Below are 13,370 nucleotides of genomic sequence, written 5' to 3' on the forward strand. Positions count from 1 at the left end.
ATACATACATACTCAGGGTGGGGGGCTATTCAATCAAACAACTAACTAACTACATACTCAGGGTGGGGGCTATTCAATCAAACAGCTAACTACATACATACTCAGGGTGGGGGGCTATTCAATCAAACAGCTAACTAACTACATACATACTCAGGGTGGGGGCTATTCAATCAAACAGCTAACTACATACTCAGGGTGGGGGGCTATTCAATCAAACAGCTAACTAACTACATACTCAGGGTGGGGGGCTATTCAATCAAACAGCTAACTAACTACATACTCAGGGTGGGGGCTATTCAATCAAACAGCTAACTAACTACATACTCAGGGTGGGGGGCTATTCAATCAAACAGCTAACTACATACATACATACTCAGGGTGGGGGGCTATTCAATCAAACAGCTAACTACATACATACATACTCAGGGTGGGGGCTATTCAATCAAACAGCTAACTACATACTCAGGGTGGGGGGCTATTCAATCAAACAGCTAACTAACTACATACATACTCAGGGTGGGGGCTATTCAATCAAACAGCTAACTACATACTCAGGGTGGGGGGCTATTCAATCAAACAGCTAACTACATACTCAGGGTGGGGGGCTATTCAATCAAACAGCTAACTACATACTCAGGGTGGGTGCTATTCAATCAAACAGCTAACTAACTACATACATACTCAGGGTGGGGGGCTATTCAATCAAACAGCTAACTAACTACATACTCAGGGTGGGGGGCTATTCAATCAAACAACTAACTAACTACATACTCAGGGTGGGGGGCTATTCAATCAAACAACTAACTAACTACATACTCAGGGTGGGGGCTATTCAATCAAACAGCTAACTACATACTCAGGGTGGGGGGCTATTCAATCAAACAGCTAACTACATACATACATACTCAGGGTGGGGGGCTATTCAATCAAACAGCTAACTACATATATACTCAGGGTGGGGGGCTATTCAATCAAACAGCTAACTACATACTCAGGGTGGGGGCTATTCAATCAAACAGCTAACTACATACTCAGGGTGGGGGGCTATTCAATCAAACAGCTAACTAACTACATACATACTCAGGGTGGGGGGCTATTCAATCAAACAGCTAACTAACTACATACTCAGGGTGGGGGGCTATTCAATCAAACAGCTAACTACATACATACATACTCAGGGTGGGGGCTATTCAATCAAACAGCTAACTACATACATACATACTCAGGGTGGGGGCTATTCAATCAAACAGCTAACTACATACATACATACTCAGGGTGGGGGCTATTCAATCAAACAGCTAACTACATACATACTCAGGGTGGGGGGCTATTCAATCAAACAGCTAACTACATACATACTCAGGGTGGGGGGCTATTCAATCAAACAGCTAACTACATACATACTCAGGGTGGGGGGCTATTCAATCAAACAGCTAACTACATACATACTCAGGGTGGGGGGCTATTCAATCAAACAGCTAACTACATACATACATACTCAGGGTGGGGGGCTATTCAATCAAACAGCTAACTACATATATACTCAGGGTGGGGGGCTATTCAATCAAACAGCTAACTACATACTCAGGGTGGGGGCTATTCAATCAAACAGCTAACTACATACTCAGGGTGGGGGGCTATTCAATCAAACAGCTAACTAACTACATACATACTCAGGGTGGGGGGCTATTCAATCAAACAGCTAACTACATACATACATACTCAGGGTGGGGGCTATTCAATCAAACAGCTAACTACATACTCAGGGTGGGGGGCTATTCAATCAAACAGCTAACTAACTACATACATACTCAGGGTGGGGGCTATTCAATCAAACAGCTAACTACATACATACATACTCAGGGTGGGGGGCTATTCAATCAAACAGCTAACTACATACATACTCAGGGTGGGGGCTATTCAATCAAACAGCTAACTACATACTCAGGGTGGGGGCTATTCAATCAAACAGCTAACTACATATATACTCAGGGTGGGGGCTATTCAATCAAACAGCTAACTACATACTCAGGGTGGGGGCTATTCAATCAAACAGCTAACTACATACTCAGGGTGGGGGCTATTCAATCAAACAGCTAACTAACTACATACTCAGGGTGGGGGCTATTCAATCAAACAGCTAACTAACTACATACTCAGGGTGGGGGCTATTCAATCAAACAGCTAACTACATACTCAGGGTGGGGGATATTCAATTAAACAGCTAACTACATATATACTCAGGACGGGGGGCTATTCAATCAAACAGCTAACTAACTACATACTCAGGGTGGGGGCTATTCAATCAAACAGCTAACTAACTACATATATACTCAGGGTGGGGGGCTATTCAATCAAACAGCTAACTACATACATACTCAGGGTGGGGGGCTATTCAATCAAACAGCTAACTACATACTCAGGGTGGGGGGCTATTCAATCAAACAGCTAACTAACTACATACATACTCAGGGTGGGGGCTATTCAATCAAACAGCTAACTACATACTCAGGGTGGGGGATATTCAATCAAACAGCTAACTACATACTCAGGGTGGGGGATATTCAATCAAACAGCTAACTACATATATACTCAGGACGGGGGGCTATTCAATGAAACTCTGTAGTCTGGTTCCCTGGAAGTTGAAAACAAACCTGCATTGTCTGAATTCTGATGACAGTTTCATTCCACTTGTCAATAAACATCTGTGTGGAAACGGAGCCAGACACGACGTTAAAGCTATATGCCTGTCTGCTACACATGTCACAGAGCAGCAACAGTGTTGTCATTGACCCGGTGGCTGGTTTGACTGACTAGGACCCATAGACTCTATCTAGACTCATCTGATGTAGCTAGCTGTGTTTTGGAACTGAAAATGACAATGTAAAACACATATGTAGCTAGGCCTACCATGTAGCTAGGCCTACCATGTAGCTATGTAGCTAGGCCTACCATGTAGCTATGTAACTAGGCCTACCATGTAGCTATGTAGCTAGGCCTACCATGTAGCTATGTAGCTAGGCCTACCATGTAGCTATGTAGCTAGGCCTACCATGTAGCTATGTAGCTAGGCCTACCATGTAGCTATGTAGCTAGGCCTACCATGTAGCTAGGCCTACCATGTAGCTATGTAGCTAGGCCTACTATGTAGCTAGGCCTACCATGTAGCTATGTAGCTAGGCCTACCTACCATGTAGCTATGTAGCTAGGCCTACCATGTAGCTATGTAGCTAGGCCTACCATGTAGCTATGTAGCTAGGCCTACTATGTAGCTAGGCCTACCATGTAGCTATGTAGCTAGGCCTACCATGTAGCTATGTAGCTAGGCCTACCATGTAGCTATGTAGCTAGGCCTACCATGTAGCTATGTAGCTAGGCCTACTATGTAGCTAGGCCTACCATGTAGCTATGTAGCTAGGCCTACCATGTAGCTATGTAGCTAGGCCTACCTACCATGTAGCTATGTAGCTAGGCCTACCTACCATGTAGCTATGTAGCTAGGCCTACCTACCATGTAGCTATGTAGCTAGGCCTACCATGTAGCTATGTAGCTAGGCCTACCATGTAGCTATGTAGCTAGGCCTACCATGTAGCTATGTAGCTAGGCCTACTATGTAGCTAGGCCTACCATGTAGCTATGTAGCTAGGCCTACCATGTAGCTATGTAGCTAGGCCTACCATGTAGCTATGTAGCTAGGCCTACCATGTAGCTATGTAGCTAGGCCTACTATGTAGCTAGGCCTACCATGTAGCTATGTAGCTAGGCCTACCTACCATGTAGCTATGTAGCTAGGCCTACCATGTAGCTATGTAGCTAGGCCTACCATGTAGCTATGTAGCTAGGCCTACTATGTAGCTAGGCCTACCATGTAGCTATGTAGCTAGGCCTACCATGTAGCTATGTAGCTAGGCCTACCATGTAGCTATGTAGCTAGGCCTACCATGTAGCTATGTAGCTAGGCCTACTATGTAGCTAGGCCTACCATGTAGCTATGTAGCTAGGCCTACCATGTAGCTATGTAGCTAGGCCTACCTACCATGTAGCTATGTAGCTAGGCCTACCTACCATGTAGCTATGTAGCTAGGCCTACCATGTAGCTATGTAGCTAGGCCTACCATGTAGCTATGTAGCTAGGCCTACCATGTAGCTATGTAGCTAGGCCTACTATGTAGCTAGGCCTACCATGTAGCTATGTAGCTAGGCCTACCATGTAGCTATGTAGCTAGGCCTACCATGTAGCTATGTAGCTAGGCCTACCATGTAGCTATGTAGCTAGGCCTACTATGTAGCTAGGCCTACCATGTAGCTATGTAGCTAGGCCTACCTACCATGTAGCTATGTAGCTAGGCCTACCATGTAGCTATGTAGCTAGGCCTACCATGTAGCTATGTAGCTAGGCCTACTATGTAGCTAGGCCTACCATGTAGCTATGTAGCTATGCCTACCATGTAGCTATGTAGCTAGGCCTACCATGTTTAATGTAACAGGTGGAGTGAATCACTAGTATGTTTTAGAAACGGTAGGCTACTAATGTAATCTGTTTAACTTTCTTTTTTTTCAGTCACCTGCTGAGTGAATATCAAGGGAAGTGTGAAGATATCCTTTCAAAAGTCCATTCACTCTCTTCACTTATTAGGTCTCAGCCATTCATGCTCTTCAGCCTGTCTTCAGTCATCAATTAGGCTTCAGCCATTCATGCTCTTCAGCCTGTCTTCAGTCATCAATTAGGCTTCAGCCATTCATGCTCTTCAGCCTCTCTTCAGTCATTAATTAGGTCTCAGTGCCTCCCTTGGAATGAACAGAACAGAAAACTGTTCTGATTGGCTGGCTCTGGTACTAATGGCCACTATTTCCGACTTCACTACTCTCACTCCTGTCACTGGTGTTACAATATAACACCATCATAACAAGTCTGTTTTGACTTCACTGGTTACAGTGGGATGAGAGGTTCAAGGTGATTATGTATTGTACTGACCTCGTCCTTAGTGGAAGTGACCATTTAGACTTCTATGGGAGTGGCCATTTAGACTTCTATGGGAGTGGCCATTTAGACTTCTATGGGAGTGGCCATTTAGACTTCTATGGGAGTGGCCATTTAGACTTCTATAGGAGTGGCCATTTAGACTTCTATGGGAGTGGCCATTTAGACTTCTATGGGAGTGGCCATTTAGACTTCTATGGGAGTGGCCATTTAGACTTCTATGGGAGTGGCCATTTAGACTTCTATGGGAGTGGCCATTTAGACTTCTATGGGAGTGGCCATTTAGACTTTTATGGGAGTGACCATTAGAATTCAATGGGGGTGACCATACTGAGGTAAAGGCTACCTGCCACCCCCATTGGCCCAACAGCCTTATCCACAAGGCTACCTGCCACTCCCATTGGCCCAACAGCCTTACCCACAAGGCTACCTGCCACCCCCATTGCACTACTGTCAGTGTTGTTAGAAGTGTTTCTTCTAGCTCAGTTGATAGAGCGTAGCGCTGGCAACGCTAGGATAGTGTCTTCGATTCCCAGAACCACCCGTACCTAAAAATGTATGCACGCATTAATGCTTTGGATAAAAGGCCTCTGCTTAATTCCATGATTATGAAGTGTTTTCCTTGACAGTTTGTTTACAGCTCCAGACATCCCAGAGGTATGACACATTTCACTTCTCCAGTTCCTCTTTACTAAATGCTCTTATATGTCTTTGTGAGTATTTGACATGTTATGGAAACTTATATGGTTGACAACATAAAGTTGTTAATTAGTTTCTGTCACACGACATTGTTCCAGGGAGACCAGTAAGCAGCGTATACAACTTGATGATCTGCAGTTGAAAGTAGCTTCTCTGGTAAAGCAACATGCAGAGTACGAAGCCGTGCGGGCAGAGCTGGAGGCTAAGCAGGTAAGAGATGTGAAATGCTCCGTTCTACTCATCATGACAGTGTTGTGTCCTGGAGAGCTCTAACAGAGCTGTGTCCTGGAGAGCTCTAACAGAGCTGTGTCCTATTGTCCTGGAGAGCTCTGACAGAGCTGTGTCCTATTGTCCTGGAGAGCTCTAACAGAGCTGTGTCCTGGAGAGCTCTAACAGAGCTGTGTCCTGGAGAGCTCTAACAGAGCTGTGTCCTGGAGAGCTCTAACAGAGCTGTGTCCTGGAGAGCTCTAACAGAGCTGTGTCCTGGAGAGCTCTAACAGAGCTGTGTCCTGGAGAGCTCTAACAGAGCTGTGTCCTGGAGAGCTCTAACAGAGCTGTGTCCTATTGTCCTGGAGAGCTCTACCAGTGTTGTGTCCTGGAGAGCTCTAACAGAGCTGTGTTTCTGTCCTGTAGAGCGCAGAGAAGTTGTCCCAGCAGCTTTTGGAGGAAGTGGAGAGGCTGAAGGAGCAGAACAACAACACAGAGACACTGTAAGACTCATCAAGAACATTTTACAGCATATTTAGTTTGGTTCTTGTTTCGCTGACATCTCTTTTCTCTCTCTCTCTGTTCTCCAGAAAGAAGAGACTTGAGGACCAGCTGAAGATGGTAGCAGGTATCGTCTCTGGTTATAATTGTACTTTCTGTAAACCCTCAACCGCACATTGTAATAGTCCACTGTCTGATGTATGTAACTCGGTCTTTCCTCTGAAACTGTTTTATTATGAAGAGACAACAGAGAAGCAGTGTGTGGATAATGTCCAGCTGAGACAGGAGAATACGGCACTGCAGAAAGACCTGATGAAAACACAGGTAACAGTATCATCGATCGGGACAATAAATCCTCCTCGTTCTAACACTTATCCAATGTTTGTCTGCGTGGTTTCAACCCACTGAACTAAGAACCACGGTGAAGTATTGGTGTCAAAGTGTTTAGTACGGTGATGATTTGACGTGTGTTTGTCTTGTCAGGTGTCGTTGAAGACATGTCAGAAGGTAGCAGAGGAAGTGCAGCAGTTGAAGGAGGACAACGCCAGGACATCCGTTCTGTAAGGGGGTTTTCACCGAACACTAAAACAACAAGTGGATGGATTAAGTCATGGTGTTGCTGTACTCATGTTTCTACCTTCTGATTTCACCAACAGAAAATACGACCTGGAAAAACAACTTGTACTGTTTCAAGGTTGATAATACTTTTTTATTATCTGCTAGTCTGTGGGAAACATCATTTACAATATTCCTATTGTGATCTGTCACACAGCCTTTACCTGCCTTGTCTTATTGGCGATGTGCCTGGGTTGTTCTGTTTTAGATTCTAAACTCAAGCAAGAGCGTGACATTACCAGGCTGAAAACAGAGAAGATTGTACTGGAGAACGAGCTTCTTCATCTTCAGGTTTGCACGTTCTCCCTACTTCCACTCACGCTACAACCAGCACTGCAGCTACGATGAAGGAGTTTAACAAAGTGTTCCGATAAGCTTACGTTGTTTTTATTAGAGACTTGTCTTTTAAATAATGCAGAGTGACTTGAGTTTCATCATCAGCTAGAAGACTGCGTCCCCTTTTCTCAGCGGAGGGGGGGAGGGCAGAGGGAGGGAGAGCAGAGGGACGGTGAGTCAGGTGAGAGGCAGCCTTACCACTGCCCCCTCCCTCCCTCAGACTGACCATCAGATGCAGGACAGCAGTCCAGTAAAAATAGCTGTGCCTCACAAGTAATACAACACATGATCTATTTCCAGAAAATATATTTTCTAAATGGTCTGAGAAGAATAACATTGGAAGGGCAATTCAAGCATAGCCAATATGCAGTGATAATGTATTGAGCCTATAGCCTACTGAGCATAGCCAATATGCAGGGATAATGTATTGGGCCTACTGAGCATAGCCAATATGCAGGGATAATGTATTGGGCCTATAGCCTACCGAGCATAGCCAATATGCAGGGATAATGTATTGGGCCTACTGAGCATAGCCAATATGCAGGGATAATGTATTGGGCCTACTGAGCATAGCCAATATGCAGTGATAATGTATTGAGCCTATAGCCTACTGAGCATAGCCAATATGCAGGGATAATGTATTGTGCCTATGGCCTACTGAGCATAGCCAATATGCAGGGATAATGTATTGGGCCTATGGCCTACTGAGCATAGCCAATATGCAGGGATAATGTATTGGGCCTATAGCCTACTGAGCATAGCCAATATGCAGGGATAATGTATTGGGCCTACTGAGCATAGCCAATATGCAGGGATAATGTATTGGGCCTACTGAGCATAGCCAATATGCAGGGATAATGTATTGGGCCTACTGAGCATAGCCAATATGTAGGGATAATGTATTGGGCCTACTGAGCATAGCCAATATGCAGGGATAATGTATTGGGCCTATGGCCTACTGAGCATAGCCAATATGCAGGGATAATGTATTGGGTCCATAGCCCACTGAGCATAGCCAATATGCAGGGATAATGTTTTGGGCCTCTAGCCTACTGAGCATAGCCAATATGCAGTGATAATGTATTGGGCCTATAGCCTACTGAGCATAGCCGATATGCAGGGATAATGTATTGGGCCTACTGAGCATTGCCAATATGCAGGGATAATGTATTGGGCCTCTAGCCTACTGAGCATAGCCAATATGCAGGGATAATGTTTTGGGCCTCTAGCCTACTGAGCATAGCCAATATGCAGGGATAATGTTTTGGGCCTCTAGCCTACTGAGCATAGCTGATATGCAGGGATAATGTATTGGGAGTGCTGAGCATTGCCAATATGCAGGGATAATGTATTGGGTCTATAGCCTACTGAGCATAGCCGATATGCAGGGATAATGTATTGGGAGTGCTGAGCATTGCCAATATGCAGGGATAATGTATTGGGCCTCTAGCCTACTGAGCATAGCCAATATGCAGGGATAATGTTTTGGGCCTCTAGCCTACTGAGCATAGCTGATATGCAGGGATAATGTATTGGGAGTGCTGAGCATTGCCAATATGCAGGGATAATGTATTGGGCCTCTAGCCTACTGAGCATAGCCGATATGCAGGGATAATGTATTGGGAGTGCTGAGCATTGCCAATATGCAGGGATAATGTATTGGGTCTATAGCCTACTGAGCATAGCCGATATGCAGGGATAATGTATTGGGAGTGCTGAGCATTGCCAATATGCAGGGATAATGTATTGGACCTCTAGTCTACTGAGCATAGCCAATATGCAGTGATAATGTATTGGGTCTATAGCCTACTGAGCATAGCCGATATGCAGGGATAATGTATTGGGAGTGCTGAGCATTGCCAATATGCAGGGATAATGTTTTGGGCGTCTAGCCTACTGAGCATAGCCGATATGCAGGGATAATGTATTGGGAGTGCTGAGCATTGCCAATATGCAGGGATAATGTATTGGGTCTATAGCCTACTGAGCATAGCCAATATGCAGTGACAGTGGCTTGCGAAAGTATTCACCCTCCTTGGCATCTTTCCTATTTCGTTGCCTCACAACCTGGAATTAAAATATATATTTTTTGGGGAGGGGGTGTGTGTGTATCATTTGATTTACACAACATGCCTACCACTTTGAAGATGCAAAATATTTTTTTATTGAGAAACAAGAAATAAAACAAAAAAACAGAACTTGAGCGTGCATAACTATCACCCCCCAATGTCAATACTTTGTAGAGACACCTTTCGCAGCAATTACAGCTGACAGTCTCTTGGGGTATGTTTTGATAAGCTTGGCACATATAGCCACTGTGATTTTTGCCCATTCTTCAAGTTAAAACTGCCCCCAGCTCCATCAAGTTGGATGGGTTCCGCTGGTGTACAGCAATCTTTAAGTCATACCACAGATTCTCAATTGGATTGAGGTCTGGGCTTTGACTTGGCCTTTCCAATACATTTAAATGTTTCCTCTTAAACCACTCGAGTGTTGCTTTAACAGTATGCTTAGGGTTATTGCCCTGCTGGAAGGTGAACCTCCGTCCCAGTCTTAAATCTCTTGAAGACTCCAACAGGTTTCCCTCAAGAATGTCCCTTTATTTAGCGCCATCAATCATTCCTTCAATTCTGACCAGTTTCCCTGCCGATGGAAAAACATCCCCACAGCATGATGCTGCCACCACCATGCTTCACTGTGGGGATGGTGTCCTCGGGGTGATGAGAGGTGTTGGGTTTGCGCCAGACATAGCGTTTTCCTTGATGGCCTAAAAGCTCAATTTTAGTCTCATCTGACGTGAGTACCTTCTTCCATATGTTTGGGGAGTCTCCCACATGCCTTTTGGTGAACAACAAACGTGTTTGCGTATTTTTTTCTTTAAGCAATGGCATTTTTTTGGCCACTCTTCCATAAAGCCCAGCTCTGTGGAGTGTACGGCTTAAAGTGGTCCTACGGACAGATACTCCAATCTCCGCTGTGGAACTTTGCAGCTCCTTCAGGGTCATCGTTGTTGCCCTCCTTGCCTGTTCTGTGAGTTTTGGTGGGTAGCCCTCTCTTGGCAGGTTTGTTGTGGTGCCATGTTCTTCATATTCATATTTTTGAATAATGGATTTAATGGTGCTCCGTGAGATGTTCAAAGTTCCTGATATTTTTTTATAACCCAACCCTGATCTGTACTTCTCCACAACTTTATCCCTGACCTGTTTGGAAAGATCCTTGGTCTTCATGGTGCCGCTTGCTTGGTGGTGCCCCTTGCTTAATGGTGTTGCAGACTCTGGGGCCTTTCAGAACAGGTGTGTGTGTATGTGTGTATATATATATATATATATATATACTGAGATCATGTGACAATTAGATTGCACACAGGTGGACTTTATTTAACTAATGATGTGACTTGTGAAGGTAATTGTTTGCACCAGATCTTATTTAGGGGCTTCCTAGTAAAGGGGGTGAATACATATGAACGCACCACTTTTCAGGTTTTATTCTTTATTTATATTTTTAAAGTGTTATTTTTCATTTCACTTCAACAATTTGGACTATTTTGTGTTTGTCCATTACTTGAAATTCAAATAAAAATCCATTTAAATTACAGGTTGTAATGCAACAAATGAGGAAAAACGCCAAGGGGGATGAATACTTTTGCAAGGCGCTGTATAATGTATTGGGCCTATAGTCTACTGCTCAAACCTCATTGCTACAGAACTGTTTTTAATTTGTTGTTTTTTTAAAGTCTAATCAGAGCGGTAGATCTCAGCTTGCATTTTGACTCTGTGATCTTGACTCAGAAAAGGTTGGTGACCACTGTTGTAGAGTGTTAGAGACTGTCTCATTGGCTGTAGTATCAACTGTAAAGTGTTTTGAAACGGTCTGATTGGACCCTCTTTCTATTCCAGGAACGACTAGAGAAACTGGAGACGGAGAAGAATAAAGGTAACAGTGCTGTTCGTAGTAGTAGTAGTAGTGGTGGTAGTAGTGGTAGTGGTAGTAGTGGTAGTGGTAGTAGTGGTGGTGGTGGTAGTAGTAGTGGTAGTAGTAGTGGTAGTAGTGGTGGTGGTGGTGGTAGTAGTGGTGGTAGTAGTAGTGGTAGTAGTAGTGGTGGTGGTGGGTAGTGGTAGTAGTGGTAGTAGTAGCAGTGGTGGTAGTAGTAGTAGTGGTGGTGGTGGTAGTAGTGGTGGTAGTAGTAGTAGTAGTATCAGTAGTAGTAGTGGTTGAAGTGGTAGTAGTGGTGGAAGTAGTAGCAGTATCAGTAGTAGCAGTAGCGGTGGTAGTAGTGGTGGAAGTAGTAGTAGTATCGGTAGTAGCAGTATCAGTGGTAGCAGTATCAGTAGTAGTAGTAGTATCAGTAGTAGTAGTAGTATCAGTATAAGTAGTAGTAGTAGTAGTAGTAGTGGTTGAGTAGTAGTATCACAGCGTTTGTTAATTAAGTTCAATCTTGTCTTTGTTCAGTATTAAAGAGCACATCAACTCAAGCAACGGCACCTGAAGAAACACAGGTGGATAAAGGTATGTTTTTATTACCCTAACCCAAGTTGATACCACACACTAATACCTTTGGGGCGGCAGGTAGCCTAGTGGTTAGAGCGTTGGGCCAGTAACCGAAAGGTTGCAGGATCGAATCCCCTAGCTGACAAGGTATAAATATGTCGTTCTGCCCCAGTTAACCCATTGTTCCCATGTAGGCCGTCATTGTAAATAAGAATTTGTTCTTAACTACCTTACCTAGTTAAATAAAATTAAAAACCTACAGTCATCATGGTGTTGGTTAGGTGTAGTACCTACAGTTGTCACGGTGTATTATAGTACCTACAGTCGTCATGGGGTTGTATAGTACCTACAGTCGTCACGGTGGGGTGTAGTACCTACAGTTGTCACGGTGTATTATAGTACCTACAGTCGTCATGGGGTTGTATAGTACCTACAGTCGTCACAGTGTTGTATAGTACTGTAGTAGGGGTGTAGTACCTACAGTCGTCACAGTGGGGTGTCGTCACGGTGGGGTGTAGTACCTACAGTCGTCATGGTGTTGATACGGTGGGGTGTAGTACCTACAGTCGTGTGGTGTTGATACGGTGGGGTGTAGTACCTACAGTCGTCACGGTGTTGTATAGTACCTACAGTCGTCACGGTGGGGTGTAGTACCTACAGTCGTCACGGTGGGGTGTAGTACCTACAGTCGTCACGGTGGGGTGTAGTACCTACAGTCGTCACGGTGTTGTGTAGTACCTACAATCATCACGGTGGGGTGTAGTACCTACAGTCGTCACGGTGTTGTATAGTACCTACAGTCGTCACGGTGGGGTGTAGTACCTACAGTCGTCACGGTGGGGTGTAGTACCTACAGTCGTCACGGTGTTGTGTAGTACCTACAATCGTCACGGTGGGGTGTAGTACCTACAGTCGTCACGGTGTTGTGTAGTACCTACAGTCGTCACGGTGGGGTGTAGTACCTACAGTCGTCACGGTGGGGTGTAGTACCTACAGTCGTCACGGTGGGGTGTAGTACCTACAGTTGTCACGGTGGGGTGTAGTACCTACAGTCGTCACGGTGGGGTGTAGTACCTACAGTCGTCACGGTGTTGTGTAGTACCTACAGTCGTCACGGTGGGGTATAGTACCTACAGTCGTCACGGTGGGGTGTAGTACCTACAGTCGTCACGGTGGGGTGTAGTACCTACAGTCGTCACGGTGTTGATACGGTGGGGTGTAGTACCTACAGTCGTCACGGTGGGGTGTAGTACCTACAGTCGTCACGGTGGGGTGTAGTACCTACAGTCGTCACGGTGGGGTGTAGTACCTACAGTCGTCACGGTGTTGATACGGTGGGGTATAGTATCTACAGTCATCATGGTGTTGATACGGTGGTGTGTTTTACAGAGAAGATCCAGAGGCTGCTGGAGGATCTATGGGTGTGTGTAGCTTCTCCCTCATCACACCTCCCTGGTATGTATTCAAGACGCATTGTAATGATGTCATATGATATAATGGACCTCTCCTTGTTACAACAGACCAGAATATCATTATGTGTCT

General features: G+C 44.8%; 1 protein-coding gene across 2 annotated transcripts in view; it reads left to right on the top strand.

The window, feature by feature from the left end:
• LOC149984207 (uncharacterized) overlaps positions 1–13,370 on the top strand; it is a 34,604-nt gene that overhangs the window by 2,565 nt on the left and 18,669 nt on the right. Inside the window, exons 3-14 of one of the 2 annotated variants that reach the window (XM_090219221.1) lie at positions 4,563–4,597; positions 5,621–5,639; positions 5,780–5,891; positions 6,315–6,391; positions 6,479–6,516; positions 6,631–6,713; positions 6,873–6,949; positions 7,046–7,083; positions 7,213–7,295; positions 11,237–11,273; positions 11,790–11,846; positions 13,218–13,283. In XM_090219221.1, the coding sequence (XP_090075347.1) occupies positions 4,563–4,597; positions 5,621–5,639; positions 5,780–5,891; positions 6,315–6,391; positions 6,479–6,516; positions 6,631–6,713; positions 6,873–6,949; positions 7,046–7,083; positions 7,213–7,295; positions 11,237–11,273; positions 11,790–11,846; positions 13,218–13,283 (722 nt within the window). Of the gene's footprint in view, positions 1–4,562; positions 4,598–5,620; positions 5,640–5,779; positions 5,892–6,314; positions 6,392–6,478; positions 6,517–6,630; positions 6,714–6,872; positions 6,950–7,045; positions 7,084–7,212; positions 7,296–10,567; positions 10,634–11,236; positions 11,274–11,789; positions 11,847–13,217; positions 13,284–13,370 lie in introns of those variants that run through there. The other variant, XM_090219222.1, reaches the window with a different exon arrangement.

The sequence above is a fragment of the Oncorhynchus mykiss genome, chromosome 3 (genome assembly GCF_057628025.1).
Source record: "Oncorhynchus mykiss isolate SJ-2025 chromosome 3, ASM5762802v1, whole genome shotgun sequence".
NCBI classification, from domain to species: Eukaryota; Metazoa; Chordata; class Actinopteri; order Salmoniformes; family Salmonidae; genus Oncorhynchus; species Oncorhynchus mykiss.